At 39.9% G+C, this 14,360-nt stretch overlaps 1 protein-coding gene across 1 annotated transcript in view; it reads right to left on the bottom strand.

Moving 5' to 3' along the window:
- TMTC2 (transmembrane O-mannosyltransferase targeting cadherins 2) overlaps positions 1–14,360 on the bottom strand; it is a 192,264-nt gene that overhangs the window by 56,125 nt on the left and 121,779 nt on the right. Inside the window, exons 5-7 of the mRNA XM_083573344.1 lie at positions 3,206–3,291; positions 2,379–2,563; positions 928–1,006 (exon numbers count right to left, since the gene is read on the bottom strand). Of these exons, the coding sequence (XP_083429470.1) occupies positions 928–1,006; positions 2,379–2,563; positions 3,206–3,291 (350 nt within the window). The remainder of the gene's footprint in view (positions 1–927; positions 1,007–2,378; positions 2,564–3,205; positions 3,292–14,360) is intronic.

The following is a 14,360-nucleotide window of genomic DNA, read 5'->3' as shown; positions in this document are numbered from 1 at the left end:
CCCTTCAATCAGCTTTGGATGCCCTGTTTCCTTGGGCTGTAGACTGGAAGAAAGGTCTTGGCCAGAAGCAAACTATTAATTGCAAGCTTGCTGTCCTGAGGCTATTGGCCACATGGGGAGGAAGAAATGTCCCCTTACCCTCCATAGAAAGCCACATGAGATTTCCTTCCTCATTGGGATGGAGAAAACCCACTCACAAATGAAAGTAAGGCATGAGCTTTTCAGTGTTGGTGGTGGTGGGACAATTCTGGAGATTCCCTCTTGGGAAGATCCGGCAGGCCCTCTTTTTTAATCACTTCTAGATACGATTTTAAGATTATTTTATTTCAACAGGCATTCAGAGTTTGAAATTTGTCTTGCCTGATTCAGCTGCTACTGCTTTTTTAGTCTGAGTTTTACGTATTGCTCTTTTGTTGCTTTAAATTGGTTTTATTGACTGCACAGCACTTTGGATACACAAATATAGGAAAGTGGTTTATACATAATCTAAAATTAAAAAAAACAGTGCAGACATCTAGGCTTCTCTCTGTCTGATCAAGGAGCCTAGTACCTCCCCCCCAAAAAAAAAACTTCTGTGGAAGACATTACACACATACATTTGTACACATGTATGGGTCTAGTTGACCATGTGAATGTACATTCATAGGTTATCGGGGATGAGGTCTGTTTCCATAATCCTCGTCTATGAACTTTGAAAGTATGAAGAGGGAATAATACAGTCCCGAAACTTTTAAAAAATTAATTTAACAGAAAAACAGAAATATGCACCATGGGCAGAACAATAAGGTCTCAGTGTCTCATATATAATGGCCAATATAAATAATATTGAATGAAACTGCAGGAATCGAATGGGGAGTTACAAATAATCTAATCACCTTGATGGTGAAAATGCTGAATTTTCCTTTCAAATGTTTGCTTTGTACTCACCCATCATGTTATATAAACTTTGTGGTGCAAACTGCCTTGGCATTTTCTGTATTGCTTCTTTGTAAACTGTAAGGGCATCCTGCGGGGAGGGAGAGAGAAAGAAAGAAAGAAATGTTCTTATTAGAGAATTCAGAAGCAATTTCTACATGCAAAATTAATACAAGAAAGATGCAATTGTCTTCATTAATCATGAAGAGGGTCACATTTCCCACTTATAAAAAAGTCAACAAAAAAGATGAGTCTCTTCAACGCAATGCAGAATAATTTTCATCATTTCCCATCTCATTTGAAGAAGGGGAAATGGAATATTTAAGAACTTCCAAAGGCTCATTAGCTTACATTTAAAATTCTGTAGAATTACACAATATATAAATTAGCATTTAACTACAGACGAGTATTTTTATTATCATGTGATTCAAATGCTCACAATGATAGCTCTTGATCTACTATAAACACAAATCACTATTACAATCTGTATTGTTTCATACAAAAGGCTGGAAGAATATGAAGGACAACTGATTTATGCAGAATGCATAAAATACAAGCAGCTTTGCATTGAGGCTTATTCAGCTGGGCTACCTTAGCCCAAGCATAAACATACAAAAACCACAGGACAAGGGTCAAAGCTCACTGGCGAGCTTAGCGATAGAGAAACTCCTTTACATGCAGAAAGTCCCCAGTTCCTGGCATCTCCACATGGGGTTTGGAAAGACTCCTGTCTAAAACCCTGGAGGACTGCTGCCAGTCAGTGCAAAGAGATGCAGGACTTGCCTGCTCATGAGGCTCAATGAGGCAGTCACCTCAAGTAGCAGGCTGGGGACAACAGGGAGGTGCTATTTGCTGCCTCCTGCACTTGTCACCCGCTGCCGCCTCCTTCACCACTACTCCTCCTGCCTGCTCCTCTCTGGCCTCCTTTATTCTCCCCCTGCTGCACTTAGCAGGCCAGGGCTTCCCTGGGCCACCTCCAGTAACATCAGGCAGTGGTGGAGGTGGAGAGATGGAGCGGGTGTGTGTGCATTTTTTAGCCCTGGATGGATGGACCCACTAGTATAAGGGAATAAAGCAGCTTCCTATGTTCCAATGTTTGTTCATAGTTTATATATTGCAATTGCTTGAAATTTATTTTCGTTCTCACTGAATGACACCCTACCATACCCTTTGCAGATCTCTAGAAGTATTATGCTGGGCTCAAAGCCATGTTCTCACAAATAAAAATTCTGCCTTCCCTGTGCTGCCTCACGGAAGGCTCCAAACCTTCAGGAAATGCAAAGGGTCTGGGAAGATGAGGATGAGCAAAAATCACCCGCTGGCCCAGCAAGGGTGGAACACTCAAAACTGGACTCAACCAATTGGTTTTAAGCAACTCTGGACTCAACCAATTGGTTTTAAGCAACTATTATAATGAAGCTTGTGAAGGTATCTAACATGGTTGTGGAAGAAAAAGGTCTCACCTCATACTGTCCTTGTTCATGGTAGAGTTTCCCCAAATTATAAAGGCAGCTAGTAACCGAGCTCTTGTGAGCATGTGGATCTTTTAAATTTTCATCAGGAATTTCTGAACACTTCAGGAATGTCTTCCTGGCTTCGTCAGCCTTGCCTTGGTTCATTAAGATGATACCAGTATTTAAATAGGCAGCTGTGTGAGAAAAAAATAAAAAGATATCACACATTCATATGAGATCCCACTTTAGCCAGGCTTGCTTAAAACCATCAAAGCCATGATGACTACAGTTGCTAGTACATATTTGTAAAACTAGACTGATCTTCACAATCTCCAATATGGTCCAATTCTTTATTGTCAAACCCGTATGTTATAAAAGAGGGGTGATGAACCTGCAGCCCTCCAGATGTTGCTAAACTTGTCCCATCATGACTGACAATGGTCATGCTATAGATTAAAAGACTCTTGCCACAACCCACTCCTCTAGAGAAGATTATGTACGATAAAATGCCACATTCTTCTACTGCAACGAGAAAAAACATTTGAGCCCCAACCAGGTAGGTATGTGAGTCTGAAGAATAAACAAAGCTTCAACAGGAATGGTAGCTATTCTCCAAATAAATAAGGAAGGCTGGTAATGAGCAACCTTTGCACGTAGGGAGGCTTAGGAGGTATTATGAAAAAGACCTATGTGCAAGCAGAATCCCTCCCTTGCGCACAATTAATTCTTTACAGATAAAATGTATTTTTTAGCGCTCTTTTCCAAAAGTGGTATTTATACCACAGCACGAGAGAAAAGCATCTTTTAAAAACAAATGAACATGCAGCTTTACTTACAGGCTAAAGTAGGTCTGCTTCCAATGGCCAATTTATAGTAATGTAGTGCTTCTGAAAGCCTGCTGTTCTCCTGTAGCAACAACCCTCTGCATTTAAAAGAAAAATGGAGGGGGGAAAGATAATTGTATAGAGAGCGAGAATTTAATTATAAAAAATAAAGTAACAAGAGTCAAATTTATTGGTCTATATACTGGCAATGTACTGTAAAAGAAAAACGTTTAACCACAAGCAAGGAAGAAACTAAAAAGAGGTGAATTTCTAAGTACAAAAGCTGAAGCAGTTCACTAAAACATTTATATTTATATATGCAGAAAAAGGCCATTTAAGGCAAGCACTTTTATAGCTGTTTATGTTATTTAGGATAATTTGTTCTGTTTAGCTCTCTTGATTAAAGAATCTGAATGCTAAGAAAATGGGATTTTATAAATATGCATTTTTGTAACCTCCAAAGCCTTGATGCAAAACCTCAAGATTTTTTTTTAAAAAATGGTAACGCCATTTGTTGTGATGCAAATGATAGCCTATGTTTGCATGGGACTGGTCCTCCGCATCGTTGAATACTGTTATGAATAGTCAATAGCAATGTCTGCACACATCCTAGTAGTGTGTTTTTGGTTGGAAATGATTGAAGCTTTTGAAAACTGAATTATTTGTTCTTTCAAGAAAAAATGGTATGAAACCCAGGGCTTTGTATTAAATACAACAAAACATCTGCTGAATGCTTTCAGGAAGTGGCTGTGTGGTACATCCAAATAACACAGAAAAGTTTGAGAGGGATGTCATCTTAAACAGCACGTATCTTTCAGAGAAAATGCATACAGTCCACAAAGAGTAATCTTCTTGCTACAAAAACTGAACCCCACAAATTTTTGGTTCAGCTCCCACTTAAAACAAATTTCAGTGTTTGGAATTTCCATCAATCACATATTAAATCTAGAGGGAGAATATTACAAAAGAACAAAAAGACAGCTGCACAGACTGGTAGCGTTCCTGCTGAAATGTTTTGAGAAATGTTTCTTTATCAAGGAAATGTTTGGCTGCTGAAAACAAAGTTGAATACTGTGATGGCAGTACCAGTGATGGACAGAACATAGTGTCAATCTCCTGGATACTCTCAACCAATCATGGGTGGGATGGGAAACATTCAATCAGGAAGGTGAAAGGTTGGAAAAGGTTGAATTTGTAAATATAACTGCAAGATAGGGCCTTGCTAATGATTTGTTTAGTAGATTTAACCTGATAAATTCCTCAGGTAGAGGGAAAGGTAATAGAAAATAGCTAGAGTTGTTTCACAGTCAGGGTAAAGCAGATTGCTCCCTAGAATGGCTATCTACTATATACAGTAAACCTTGGGTTACATACGCTTCAGGTTACACACTCCACTAAGCCAGAAATAGTGCTTCAGGTTAAGAACTTTGCTTCAGGATAAGAACAGAAATTGAGCTCCGGCGACACAGCGGCAGCAGGAGGCCCCATTAGTTAAAGTGGTGCTTCAGGTTAAGAACAGTTTCAGGTTAAGTACGGACCTCCAGAACGAATTAAGTACTTAACCCGAGGTACCACTGTAGTTCAGAAAATGGCCTGACTGTCTCTCCATCTGTTCTCCATAGGTTCAGCTACCTCTTGAGATATCATCACCAAACCTAGCATGAGAGTTCCCAAGCTGGGAGCAGTGTTCATGGTCAATATTTGGATACCAGTCATCATTTTGAACCAATATGGTAGACCAAAATGTCACTTTAGCATGACTTTCCCCATTTGTGGGGGGGGGGGATATATGTTCAGCTGCCCCTGGCTATATTATCAACAATCAGCCATTCAGAATCCCACATACTTCATATAGGTATTGCTATTTCTGAATCTGTGTACTGTAGATACTTTTATCCCTAGCCCACAACTCTCGGTGGGGGCGGGGGGCAAGAGGGAGAGGGTGGGAGGCAGGCAGGCAGGCAATAATTTTATTTCATTTTTTGAACACAAGGAATAGGACAGGAAAATAATTCTCCACAGTTTTCTGAGTTGAGTAGATAAGAAGGCAAAAAAGTTTTCTTTTTAGTAAAGCCCTTTATTTTTTATTAATGTTATAGTAAAATTACTTTGATACCTTCCAACAAAACTTGTAGAGTGCTACATGCTTATATCCGTCACATATAAGAAAAAAAGATTGAGTGAGGACACTATTGAATAACTGAATCATGGAATACCAAAGGCTTCAACTCTCCATGGTATGGCCTCTCTATAAGCATGGCAGAAGGTCTTACATTAATGCCAACTTCTGTTTACATAGATTTTTGGGGACCATACATTAACAAATTGATTGTGTTGTGTAGATGCTTGGAAGGAGTCAGATTCTGCACTTTCCCTTGCCATCCTCTCAGGGATGGTCCATTGGAATCTTTGCAATGGTAGGCAACATCTGAACAGACAGCCCTTAGTTTTCCATTTACAACAGGTTAGACATGGAAGAGCATACAGTAACAGCATGACACAAGCTAGTGCGGTGTTCATGTGTTGCACTAGGATCTCAGAGACCAGAGTTCAAATCCCCACTCAGAAATAAAGTGACATAGGGGTAATTGCTATAATTTTATTTTGGTGAATGATACATGCTGCCTGCAATCTTCTGTCCTCTTACATGGAGCAAGTTGCATGGAGCTCTTCATTTCATTGAACAGAGAAACAAGCCACAGAGTGGTTGGCTTAATATTACAACAGATCACTCACTAGTTGGTGGTATTTCTTTTTATTATTTTATAGGATTGAGAGAGCACTGCTGAACAAAGATCTAAGTTTGTGTACACCACTGAGGATGGATGACTTGTAGCCAGCGGCTAAACAGTTAAATATAGTAACTCAAATAATAATAGATCCCAAGTTCAGGCCTGCTGCCCACAGCTGTTGTATTTTTTCCTCTCTCTCCTGGCGATAAGTCACTAGAATGATACTGTGCTAAGCCACAATGAGAGACAGAGACAAGAATAAAGCTCAAAAACTTTTTCTGGATAAAGATAGAAAATTGGATAACTATAGCAAAATTATATGATTGCATAGGATGCAAAATTGTAGTGATTATTTTTGAAGAAGATGCAAGATATAAGACTGGGAAAACTCCCTGAGAAAATGCAATACTCTCAGAGAGAAAATGAAGAAGAAAATCAGGTTTTTGCAACTATCTGAGAAAGACAGGATAGTTATCAAAGTCCTGGAAAGATACTGGCCTGTGGTCAATATATATGTGTAATATATTACATTCACAAACACCTGCATGCATGTTCCACAAAAATTATGCCTAAATCATGAAATTTCCCCCCATCTTCTAAAATACATGAAGTCCACAGAAGGAGGACAAAGCATTTGTAGACCAAGCTATGCTCTAGAAACGCTCCCAAACTCACCATTACTTCTTTGGCCTGTTCCTTTCTGTCTGTGCTGATGCCCAAATATTGGGCGCTATCCCAGAGAATTGGCATTCCTCCTTTGGTCTCTCAAAGTAAAACTGCACACCACTTTTCTTCCCTATTGTGCCACGCTGAAATAGTATGGGTAGGGGTGAAGGGATGTCTATCTGTAACTTTTCTCATTACAGAAACAGTGGCTAACATCATCATGCAAAGGCTGTTGCACCACACTTGAAAGAAGCAAGATGCAATGCTGCAAGGAGATCCTGGTTTTTCATCTTCTTCTTTTTTAAGAGTGACCTGAATATACCATCATTTGCAGAGTTCCAAGACAAAAGCAAACTGAGGTTGACTCTTAACAAGAAACAGAAGCTTTCAATCTCATCTTGCAGTATGAAAAGCAGAGGGGAAGCCACAAGATTCATGCAAGAACAACAAACGGTGGTCTGTTATTATGTCTGAACCATGCCATTGTAGTGGCCTTCTCTTCATCCATAACAATCACAAAGTTTGGGACAAAGCAGTGATGGGCACACTGAAAATAAGGTAGATGTAGAAGAACGCTTCAGTCACAACAACACATCACAACTATGGGATACTAAAGCAAGCACAGAGGTTGAATTAATTTTCCAGTTGCTCTCTGCTTTGCCTATACAGTTACTCTTTGATATATTCACTCCATAATCCCCTTGTTTTGGAAAGTCTCTATTGTTATGAACTTTAGATTAGATGATTGCACATACTGAAACAATTAACTATTGTTTTTGTAGTGCTCAGTATATAGCATCACTTTTGTATTATGTTTATGCCACTTGGATATTCTGCTCTCTTCATTAGAAGACCTCAGAACTAATTTTCTGCTTTTATTAGCAGCTTTAATATTGGCATCCACTGAGGCAATACAGATTTATTTTTCCCTTCTGTTTCAGAATACAGACTGTTTTACAGCTGTTTTACTAGCTATTTAAAATTCATATAGATGCAAAATGAAGAGCAGATGCAAGAGTGAATATTGAATTCTGGTAAATAATTAGCCTTGCTTAATACTGTTTATAAACTTTGGTGGAACATAGTCTTGCACATGACCTAGAGATTCTTCGTCAGGCAAAAATAAGGAAATAAAAATCTTTTTCCAAAAGTGAAATTGCCTCTGGATGGGATGTTTGATACCCTATACCTTTTGCTGTAGTGTCCAAAAAAAAATTGTTGAGTGGGTTTCTGCAGTTTTATTTCCACCTTTAAAAGGAAAATATTTAACGAAGACACATATATTATATACACACAAAGGAAGAGAGAAGAATCATAAAATTTTACAGTTGGAAGCAACTTTGGAAGTAATCTTAGAACCACACTGTTCAATTAGGAAATACAATACAGGATACATTTGCAGCATTTTACACTGTCAGGTGGCTATCTAGCTGCCAGTGAAGAAGAGTCATTACTTTTTGACATTTTCTGTTCCATCGTCCAACAGTTTTCACCCTTAATAAGGTTCTCCTAATCTTAGGTAACTTCTTAAGGATAAAAACTGTTTGACGATGGAACAGAAAATGTCTGTGATACTGGAAGACGGGCATCAAATCTCCCCTTAAACATCTATATCCAGTTCTTTCAACCATTTGTCACAGAACTTGGTTTCCAGACCCCTCACAGTCCTGGCTGAGCCTCTGGAACCACTCTACTGTATCAATGTCCTTCTTAAACTGTAATTCCAGAAACTGGCAACTTTGTGAAAGCAAACAAGTACAGTCGTACCTCGGTTCTCAAATGCCCTGGAACTCGTAAGTTTCAGCTCCCCGACGATTGAAAACCAGAAGTGAGTGTTCTGGTTTATGAATGTTCTTTTGGAAGCCAAACATCCAACAGGCTTCAGCGGCTTCTGATTGGCTGCAGGATGCTCCTGCAGCCAATCAGAAGCCATGCTTTGGAGTTGAACAGACTTCTGGTACGGATTCTGTTCGACTTCCAAGGTACGACTGTAGCAGCATTTATGGGGCAGGAAATAATGTCTAACAACAACAGCAATTTTATATGCCGCCCATCTGACTGGTTTGTCCCAGCCACTCTGGTTGGCTTCCAACAAATTAAAACATCAAGCACAGTAAAATGAAACCTCCAGTTTAAAAGAAACTCTGCTAGGTATTTTTGCGAAGTATCTTGAACCAAAAACATGTGTTTCTCCAAACTCATTTATTTATTGATAACTGATATTTTGGAACTAGTGTAGCTTTTTAATAGATTTTTTAAAAAGACTTTCCCCCACAAAACAGCTGAAATGTTCAGTCAGTTACCTAATAATCAGTATAAAATGCTTGTAGAACCCGCTGCAAAAGTTCACCCTTGAGAAACAATTCCCACCCACACAAATTGTCTTAGATTGAAAAAACAACAACATTTTGCTTTGGGCTCTTATGTCAAAGTTAAATAAGGAAGCAAGAGACTGAAAACATATCTACATTGCTAACAATTCAACATACTAAAAAATAATGTTTCAGAGAAAATTATTTTGCATCTCTCTAGTTTGTACATTCTATCCTTAAATATACTTTAAATGCATGGCACATCAACGACAATAAGGATTAATTTCAAGTGAACTATCAAGACATGATGAGTCTAAGTAAGGTGGAATTAGTGCTAGGCACATAATTTTTGCAACATACAGATTTCCTACAGTTAACCTTTTTAAACTTGTAAAAAGACAAAAGATGTAATTATCAGGTGGTTAAAATAATTTATTCTGATGTTTCCCAGGCAGTTTCTACTCCCTACCATCCTCTGCTTTTGAACTTTACACACTATAACTTCAGCCTTGAAAAGTCTCACATTGGCATAATTCAGACGTTATGCTATAATAAGGCATGCATAATGTCCTTCTTTTCTCACATCTTATCATCTCCTCTCCTTCTGCAAAGCTGGGAGGAGTTGCTCAGAAGCTTCTGCCTTTGATGAACCACAACTTACCATAATGTCTGAACTCATTGATTGTGATTAACTGTGGTTGTGTTAAGCCAGTCAGCGTTGGAAACCAAGCTTTGAAGTTGTCCTGTTTGAAATTAACTAAAGTTAATGTTAGTTTATGTTATCCACAGTTTGTTGGTTCAGATGACATGACAAACTGTAGTAAATCAAAAGTAGAAGCTTCCAAAATCTTCCTCCAGGATTTAGCATGCTGCCCAAGCTTAGCTAATAGGTCAAGTTTATGCATATACTATATGCTGTATCAGCATGATATGATAATATGCTAAACTTTTCATTTTAAAAATGATGCAAATGTGTTAGGCTGATGTAGCTGAACTGATAGCAAGGCTTCATTCAGTGGAATGGAAATATAAGCAATTTTTGGCACTCACCCCTCCCCCTGAATCCCTGGCAAATTTGTTCCAGATGACTGGGGATCCCCACATAAAAAATTTAGGGGAGCAGAGACTCAGAGGGAAACTTCTGAAAATTGCCTCCTTCCTCATTTCACTGAAGGAAGCCTTACCATCAGCTGAGAAAAACCAGTTGATACAATCCTAAATCTCTATTCATGTAGAGATACTTCCTCATGGAAATAATTTTGCCTGTGTGTCACATTGATAAAATATCACTTTTATTTGGGGAGCATTGAATATTCATGATTTTTGCTTGCAATAGCAAGCATAAGAGCAAGCCATTTGGCTCTTTAATTTTGAATAGTGATAAGCAACAGCCAAGAACCAAGGATAGAGCAGACTGGTTGACATTTTGGCTGTGAAACAATGTGCACTAATCACAGACAAAACCCTATCCATGTGTACTTGTTTTTGCATATGAATGCCACAAGCATGCAATATCACTCTGCAATACAAGAATATACTTATCCATAAATAGGGAAGATTTTGCATCTACCTATATTTAATATGATTCTAAAGAACCAGTTAATGCTATGACAAGTGATAAAATGATTTACCGCTCTGACATTTCCCTTTCTTAAAGCCATCTTGGTTGGGACTTTTTGAACTCTTTCAGAAAATTCTCTGAAAGCTCAAAAGGACCATTCTGGGTGCTTTCTTGAAAGCCATTTATTCTCTCCAACCTTCCCTACACTTGCCTTCATTACTCTAGCCATTCTTCAAGCATTTGCCTGAACCATACCTATGTTGAAATGTGGAGACGGGGCATGGACCATGCACAAAAGCCCTGCTCCTAGCAACCCCATGTGCATCAGGCTGGTGTGTTCGGCTCCAGCCTTCTGCTTTGAACAGGGAAGACCTGCAACACATTTTTACTTGTATTCACTTAAACCCCAGTAGAACCCTCTTAGCAATCAGGGACACGAATCAAGCAATGTCACCCATCTTCCAAGGTGTTCCACTCCCATTCAAGAGAATAATCACCAGCACCCCTATGTATGTTGCCCACTCAACAGTGGAAGCTCAAAGGGAATTCAAACAGGGGTGTTTGGGTGGGGCTTGCGTGAGTGCCACACCCTCATCCTCACATTTAAACATTGCATGTTCGGGAAAATATCAGAACATGGATGCTTTTAGCAAACTTACCAAGCAAGAGGGGTAAGGAGGTAAACGATTTGCAAGGAAAGCTCTCTCACTGTTGGCCTCTTCTCCATCCCTTTCTAAGGGCCCAGAACCCCTGGCGATCTATAGCCCTACACCCTGTTGGTATGGCTTTATGACCTAACAGTGACCCAAGAAACAGCTTCCCTCCTCCTGGCTACTGCTGCTGCTGCTGCTGCTGCTAGAATACAAGAGGGCAGAGGTAGTCTGGAATAAGGCTGAGTGTATTTACAGACCAAGCCAAAATTAAAAGGCATTTTTGGTTCACCTCGTAAAAAGACCATTGTTTTCAACCTGGGGGAGGGTCACTTCAAAATCCATTCAATTCAGAAAATTGGCAACAACACTATATGAGCATGGTCAGTGGTAGTTAAGGCTGGCAGGAGGGTGCAGAAGGGGCTGGGAATCATGCTTTGAAGGAGCAGGGGTGGGGGAGATAATATATGTTCCCATGCCTGCCCCCAACCCCTTAACTATGGTTAAAGATTGGTTGTGTTTTGTTTGCACTGGTGATGAATTTGCTGTGGCTTACTTTGTATCCTGCGCAACACAATATGGGTATCATTATTTTTCCTCTTTCATCCACTTTTCTTTCTATAAAAGTAGTATTAAACCCAAGTACTATATATTCCAAATTTGCAAAAGCCTCTGGAGGTAGATAAGCCAATAATTATAATCCAAAGCTAACAGGCTGGCTCAGACTGTTTTCAAATCAAAGGGTCAATTTTGTGACAGATCCTCATGGCTAGATATCTGTAAAAAAATATGCTTGGTTTGCAGCTTGCTATAACCATGCACTTTGAGTTTCCAGATCAGAATACACAGTTTGTAGGCAAAATAAATGGTGTGTATACAAATTTAGAAAATTGAGGCACAGCTACTTGCCAGAGCATTCCAAACTGAGAAGTCTATCACCTTCTAGGATAGCATTAAGGTGGCCAATTTGCACAAGTTACATGACTATGCAGGGAAGCACTGCACACACAGCAGGAAGTTTACTGAAACTTTTTCCTGTACCCACTCACATGGCTACACTTGAAAATTGTATTTTGTTTCAAAATTGCCTTGCCCATTCATTGTGTGCAAGCTGCTGTAGTAGAAAATTCAAGGATACCTTTGGCTGCACATTGCTCACTAAGATGGAAGGCAAGTCAGACACAACAGAATTTAAAATCTTAATTTCATGAAGTGTGCCCACAATTTTCCCTGAAGATTTAGTTTGTGTAGTTCCTGATAAACATAAACACTGAAGTTACATATATTAGCAAGACATGTTTCCTTTTCCTGTGGCAGCTTGCCAGCTAACTATTGCCCATGGCAATTCTACTATTGTTTTTATAAACCACAGGTTTCTGTTGCACCTTTGGAAACAGCCAGTTGCCCCAGGACACAAATGAAGACAGAGTGAGACCGAGAGCTGGTGTTATTAAAAACAAATCCTTTAAAAACAATGGAAGTGTAATTTACACAAGGTAAATTGAAGAGCACATAAAACTTGGCTCAGGAATGCCAAAGAGCATCTTCAACAGCTAAAGATGCAAATACATTTTTAAAAATATTAAAAGTAAAAGGTCTTGCTGGGATATTATTAACTGGCCACAGGCACATCAGGGCTAAGAGATGTTTGCTCCCACCTGTTGTGGAATGCTACATCTAGGAGCATTGTTGCGGCCAGCCCTGGAAGATGGGAGACAAGGTTGCTTGGCATGCGCACATATGCCAGCACCCATGTTGGGGGGGGGGGCGGAGAGGAGTTTAGTAGCCTTGGTTATACCCCTAAGGGACTCTCTGGGCCATTCTTCACATCTCCCCGACCCCCTTCTGTTTTAATATAGGTCTACCAGTTGTTTCATGGGATGTGGGTGGCGCTGTGGGTTAAACCACAGACCCTAGGACTTGCTGATCAGAAGGTCGCGGTTCGAATCCCCACAACGGGGTGAGCTCCCGTTGCTCGGTCCCTGCTCCTGCCAACCTAGCAGTTCGAAAGCACACAGTGCAAGTAGATAAATAGGTACCACTCTGGCGGGAAGGTAAACGGCGTTTCCGTGTACTGCTCTGGTTCGCCAGAAGCAGCTTAGTCATGATGGCCACATGACCCGGAAGCTGTACGCTGGCTCCCTTGGCCAATAAAGTGAGTTGAGCGCCGCAACCCCAGAGTTGGCCGCGACTAGACCTAATGGTCAGGGGTCCCTTTGCCCTTTACCTTTACTAGTTGTTTCAGGGCTGCGTAGGAATTTCTTCCTTGCCTGCACATTTGGAACAGCAGAGTTTTTCTTTCTTTCTTTGCCTACTGGATTCAGAGAAGATTGGTGTTTAGGAGTAGGTGCTGTTCAATAGGTTGATATGGTCAATATGATTTCATGGTTAAGCTGGCAGGGAAGTGTGGGAAAGGTTATGGTTAGCTAAGGTAACAGGTGAGCACACTTCAGTACTCTCTGGGCTATAAGGCACTTGGTCTGGATACAGAGCATTCTTAAGGCTTATCTGTGCACCTGCTCAGAGTTTGGGGGCCTGGGAGAGGAATGCCTTCTCCTGTCCCTTAGAATGGGCAAGATTTGGCTCACCAAAAGCTGAAGTTAAGATCGCTTTCCTACTCTTCTCATTTTCCCATGCATATGTAGTTTAAATAAAATGTGGTGATAGTTCAACCCATCACTTGTGTTTCACCTCTTAATTCCTGGATCCAGTCGCAAATACGCAGGATTCAGATATTGTAGAGAGCCACTTCTCTTCTGTCTTTTCAAAAAGAGATACTGAAGAGATAGGCATATCTTAAAGGCACTTGCCAAGATAACAAATGAGGGGCACTGTCATAAATCTCTGTAGAGGAGATTTATAAAAGTTAAATGACAGATTAAGCTGAAAATCATTGATTCCTGCATAATTGGCATTTGGCAAAGAATTCGGGGTTTAGCCATCCTCTAACATCAGCCAAAGGACTTAAAGGTAGGTAGTAACTCACCATCTATAAATCTCTGGAAGTGTTGGTTGAAAACAAGGGTTCATTCAGTATAAGGCAAATTAGCTAATGCTCTGAGAAATATGTACTAGGAATGAATTTGGGAAGGGGAAACAATTAAAAACACACTGAAATATGAATGTATCAGTTGACAGATAACAACTGATACAGCATGCCTGGGTTCAGTATAACCAAATTCCCAAAAAGTATTTTATTTAAAAGATTTATCTTCTGTCCATCAATTACCAAATAGCAGCAGGAAC

The sequence above is a fragment of the Podarcis filfolensis genome, assembly GCF_964270895.1.
Source record: "Podarcis filfolensis genome assembly, chromosome: 10".
NCBI lineage: Eukaryota > Metazoa > Chordata > Lepidosauria > Squamata > Lacertidae > Podarcis > Podarcis filfolensis.
This window is presented reverse-complemented; position numbering and strand designations above follow the sequence as displayed.